This window comes from Perkinsus marinus, assembly GCF_000006405.1.
Source record: "Perkinsus marinus ATCC 50983 genomic scaffold scf_1104296928640, whole genome shotgun sequence".
In the NCBI taxonomy this organism is placed as follows: domain Eukaryota; phylum Perkinsozoa; order Perkinsida; family Perkinsidae; genus Perkinsus; species Perkinsus marinus.
In genome coordinates, this window is record NW_003216737.1 from 140,614 (window position 1) to 146,124 (window position 5,511).

Consider the following 5,511-nt stretch of genomic DNA (forward strand, 5'->3'; position numbering starts at 1 on the left):
AGGGTTCATGAAGGCTCCATCACGGAGTTCTATTTCTCTATAATGTCTCTCAGAGCAGCAAGCTCCGTGTCGCCACTGAGATTGAATAACAGGCGAGAGAATTCCGGATCGATTTGCTGACTCTTTTCGTCACCGCCCGAGCCTGGCAACCACATGGACTCCCTCAGCATAACAATGGGAGAAACCTACCCGAGGCTGGTCTGTTCACAAACTTTTCCCCAGTATCAAGTACGCAACCATCATAAGCAATATGCAGGAATGATAGTCGACGTGTTGTGTTGTGAACCTCTTTTGTATCTTCATTCTTTTGAGGTAAGATATTTTTGAGAGCTGCTTCGAATGCGCAACGATGTGGTAAACGAATGCTCTCGTCGATGTCCTTCGCCATTACTTCAGCCAAGTAAGGTACCCTGACACACTTCAACCAGTGTGCGCTTACTCTCTTCAGCTGAGTTCACGGGTTTCCTTACTAATTATGGGGGTTGATATACGAATTCGGGTAGAAGTGTACAGACACCAATAAGAATTCCCCAGAATTCTCACATGTAGTTGACCATGTGCATATTTCCCCACACTGGTCCGTACAGTGTTGAAATATGTATTTGATTCTCCCAGCTGAAATCACGACTTGAGAGTTTCCATATTTTCATCATCATAAGATGTTCTACACTAATACTCATAGTAGAAAGAAGTGCAATTTGTGGCAATATTATATTCAACTCAATGGCTAACCGTTTGGATCTCACACAGTAGTTTTCGGTGTCTCCTTCTCTCCTGGTATCTTGCATTTACCCTGGAGTATATCTCGAGCCAACACAGCAGTAGTAGATGGGGCTTCTTCAATGCCAAATGAAGTGGGTGGGGAGGGTGGTGGTGGTCGTCGGAGTATTGTGTCCAGAGCGGACGGAGTCGTCTTTGACGTAACCTTACTGGCTAGTCGCCACTTATCTTGGAGGGTTCTCCAATCGAGGTCCATCGAAGTCATTCAAGCTACACCATCTCCATGATGGAATAACAAGTTAGAAGAAAATGAAATTTGATTTTCGAGTAGTGTGCGGAAATCGAACATTCAATTCGAATTTGAGCTTTTTATTTCACCTTCGCTGAATCTGAGATTGGAGAAGGTGTGGTATTTATTTCATAGAATGTTGTTTTGAACACCAATATTACTAAACTGTATACATCTGAATGCAAATCTATAGTGGAGTGCAAGGTCTAGGCTAGTGAATATGTTCTACTAGGTCTATCTGGCCACGTGGTTAACCTGTATGTTCACGAACCGAAAGGTCCCAGGATCTACTCTAGGTTTTCTCGTACTTTCCTCATGTTCTCCCCAGAGTTGCGTTCAACTCCTATATGATGTTGTATTTTAAATAGTACTATTTAACTTATTCTCGATCGATTGGAGTAATTGCCGAATATAACTCACAGCGAATAATTTTAAGATACGTCATCACTCGTTTGCCAATTCCAAGCTGCCCATCTGACTCTGACCCTCTCAGATTTGTTGCCAATAAGAAAAAGTCGCACCGTCTGTGTGCTTTCCGAAGCTCGTTCTGTATTAGCCGTGACTTTCAAGTTCAGATTCTGAACTTCAAAATCACGGCTAATAATTCTGACTTCAGAACAATGGAATAGATTTTCCTCCAGAGACAGAATTGAAGTTCCCAATGGGCGCTTGACGAAATAGAGAGTTCCATCAACACGAACTTGAACTACCTATAGACGACTTCGACATTTTAATTTTCGGTATGATTAATCTCCGCGTTTCGAATTCATAAGTCTAACTTGCGCGTCCAAACGAAATTGATGGTACCAACTAAAACGAACCATTTCCAATGCAAGTTTGACAAGTAAGCAAGCAAGAGTGACAATGACATCTTGAGTTTACAGTAAGTTACAAGTTGTAAGTCGTAGGTTACAATCAAGTTTGACCTTGAGAATTCACGTATGTCACAATTCAATTCTGTTGCAATCAAGTTTGACTTTGAGAATTCAATTATGTCACAATTCAATTCTGTTGCAATCAAGTTTGACTTTGAGAATTCAATTATGTCACAATTCAATTCTGTTACAATCAAGTTTGACGTTGAGAATTCAATTATGTCACAATTCAATTCTGTTGCGATCAAGTTCGACTTTGACAATTTAATTATGCCACAATGTAATTATGTTGCCCACCAGATCCATTAATTCAGTTGTGAAGGCAGCCAAGGCCGCACATTATGATTCCATCAATATGAACATTCTCGTTCAGGGCAGTAACAAGGCGAACAATCATTTGCTCTCAGAAAACTGAGTTTAAACCCTTCAACTTTTCCAGGAGAGATACCAAGACTCAGAGAGTAGAATGGCTCGGCACATGTCCGGAACCGATGATCTGACGACTCGTCTAGGCATCATCGAGTCGTCCGAAACGGCTGCCGGGCACAATAAGGATGTTGCCAAAATGCGTATAGGATCAATAAGTGTGCAAGTTTACGAAGCCAATTATATGCGAAGTATTCGGATATGGCTTCGGCTCCCTCGGCTAAGCTCGGGATTTTCCCTTATGGCCGTTTATGGACGATTTATGGTAGGAAGAGGTCGACGCTGACCCGAAGAGGAGTGAATAACGACTCTTGAGCGGTGTAGCCCTGGGACCAACAAGATCCCCACTCCAACACAATAATAGGGAGTTAGCTTCATAAGACGTATTATCGTGTTGAACATGTGATGGTAGTAGCTGCTAATCGTGGCAGAAGCCTGTCCGATCATTGAGTGTTCGGAAATGTTCCCCTCCCAGGACGGAGAGTCGGACTATGGCCTCAGCGGCATCGGTGTTGAGATCGAGAATATCATCGATGAAGCTCCATTCCTGACAAGAGAAATATTCGCCAACTATGAGATTACAGTAGCGTAGACGAAGACTCACTCGGGTCGAGAACTGTTCTAGATGATGGTGTTGAGATGATTGACAGATGGGCATGGACTCGTCCATAGGGAGTTGCTTGAGGCCGAGGGGAGGTCGGAGCCACGGTGGCTGGTGAGAGGGAGGGGAATATACAGAGTGGCAGTAGTCGCTGACTCACTCGGAATTGTCGATTCCTTGGTCGACCCTGCATGCCCTTTACATGATATGCATAAACCATGACCTGGAACGATAATGGGAGGAGGGGAGGAGAGGAGATATGATAATTACAGCACTGTCCCATTCAGAAGCTTCGGTGAAATCAAACAGAACATGCCTAACATCACGAGGACTCCCTGGGTATAGAACCTACAAAGCTCCATGCATATAGCCGATGATATATCAACTGGACAAAGAGTTGAACTTCCTATGTAAAGGTTGTGGGTTCGATTCCCCCATAAAACAACTAATGCACAGGTCGGAATTAAATTAATTCTATTAATTCCCACGACACTTCATTTCAAAATAGCCGTCAACTACCTTATCCACATTCTCCCTCCCCAAACCCTCCCCATCGCTCTCAGCCAATTCATCGCTGGCCCCAATCTTATCATAGAAGGAGTCAATGTTAGGGACCTTATCATGTCGGCACCCACCCCGCCTCACCACACGGCCTTCGAACTGTTCAACTACCCCTACCCAATACATCTGGATTTCCTCTACGGTGTCCCTATCCCTTCCCCACCGTTCGCGATCTTGACAGCATCTCAATAGATGATTCAATGCTCTCCAGAAGGAAACACTGAGGCCTCGGAACTCGTGCATTCTAGGTTCGATAAGTTTCAAAAGTGCGTGTAATTCGAGTAAACTCTTTATCGGTGATGTGGGAGTCACATTTTCACACGCTTCGTCCATCATGGTAAAGCACCTAGGCTTACTCCTCGACTGAGTGACTTTGCTGTTCTCATCCGCATCGGCTTGTGAGTTATCTCCACCACCCTTTTTTCGACGTTTCTTTTCGCCAAGACCCCCACCACTAACACCATCACCATGAGTGCTTCCGGACATCCCAAGACCCGAACCGGCCGGTTGTGACCCGCCCAACTCCTCCCCCTCTGAGAGACCTCCTCCTATAAGCAACTGATTACTCCCAGCAAGATCATCATCATCATTATGACCACTCCCATCACTACCCACCCCAGCCCTATTCCGCGATGAGGACCCGCCGGCGTTCTTTTTCCCCTTACCTCGTCGTAACCCACCTCTGCCCTTCTTCTTCTTCCTACCGCCACCATCATCACTATCATAATCCGAACCCTCCTCATCCCCAGACCGCAACAACTTCAATTTCTGCTGCCTCCCTTCTGTTGCACTGTCCCGAGCGCCTCTCTCATACACAATCCCCCTCAAGAAGCGTCTAATCCGCGCGGCTCTCCTCACCGATCGAACTATGTCCAATACGACCTGCCTCATTCCCCCCACGTCTGTATGCTGGTCAGGATACTTCTTCCTCTCCATACGAAGCTGCCGGGCGTAGGAGTAGACCATGCGGGAAAAGCCAAAGTCCGTCGCGGAGTTTTGAGCCGCTGTGACGATATTGTCCATAATGTACAGAAAAACCAAGGGGACGAAACTCGAGGAGATAATTTCGTGGCGCAGTGACGGTGAACGAACACAACACTTCGTGTGAATTGAACCAATACAAACTCGACGAATATACGACAGTAGCTGCTTTACGATTACGACTACTACTAGATCCATCTCCACTCCGCACCATCTAGCAGTGCCACGACACTCTCTTATACCACAATTTCCCCAACTCTTACGTCATTACCCCTCATATTCTGATTATATAAATGCATATGTAGCGCTTCAGCTTACGCTGCTCTCGGGCGGTCATCAGATCCACGCCGACTCTCGAATTCAGTCATAAGCCGATGAATTCATATCGTCTGGAGGCTTATTTCTCTCCGCCGTCATATACGGCGAATATGCACTACTTCCCTGACTGAGATTGCTGCATCACTGAATTGCCCAAGGAGTGGTAGGAACTACGAGTGAAACCACACCTACGTTTCCTCATCGTTTACATGACGCCTTCTAGATCTACCTAATCACTAACCAACGCTCCGTCGCTTGAACAGCCTCTCATTCCCTTATCTACTTAATTTCCCCTCCCATTGCCCGAGGCATTCCACAAGGACCCTGCTAGGAATCGTGATGGGGCCCATGGGCCTTGGGCTGCTGAGCCGTACTAAATCAATGGACAATACTATCATTTAGTTGCGTCTTTCGACCGCCTTTGTTGACCACCTCGAAAACTGGAGGATCCTTCCTTTTACTGGCGGGCAGGGGTAGTAGGCCTTACTAGGGCGCCTTGAATCGAGGATGGGGTAAGGGTGGCCCGAATCGGTAATAGATTATATCATAGATCCATTCACATTAACAAGGCGTATCCTTTTCATCCCTGAGAGGGGATAGAAGCCATAGCCTGTCCATCCCTCTGAAAGGGGGAGACAACGATTGATCCGATCGGTAGGAAACTCCCTTGAACAGTTGACGCTGATGATGAGGTCGACCACTTTCAAGGTGTACGAGGCCCTTCGAGGGGTGAGCCGTGA

At 46.0% G+C, this 5,511-nt stretch overlaps 1 protein-coding gene across 1 annotated transcript; it reads right to left on the reverse strand.

Annotated features, from left to right (window-relative positions):
- Nucleotides 1–2,728: 2,728 nt before the first annotated feature.
- Nucleotides 2,729–4,495, reverse strand: Pmar_PMAR007322 (hypothetical protein; the record flags this gene model as incomplete). Its single annotated transcript, XM_002788219.1, has 6 exons — nucleotides 2,729–2,857; nucleotides 2,915–3,022; nucleotides 3,072–3,134; nucleotides 3,431–3,926; nucleotides 4,138–4,172; nucleotides 4,331–4,495. The coding sequence occupies 6 exons, from the start codon at nucleotides 4,493–4,495 to the stop codon at nucleotides 2,729–2,731; spliced, it is 996 nt and encodes a 331-aa protein (XP_002788265.1).
- Nucleotides 4,496–5,511: the final 1,016 nt, after the last annotated feature.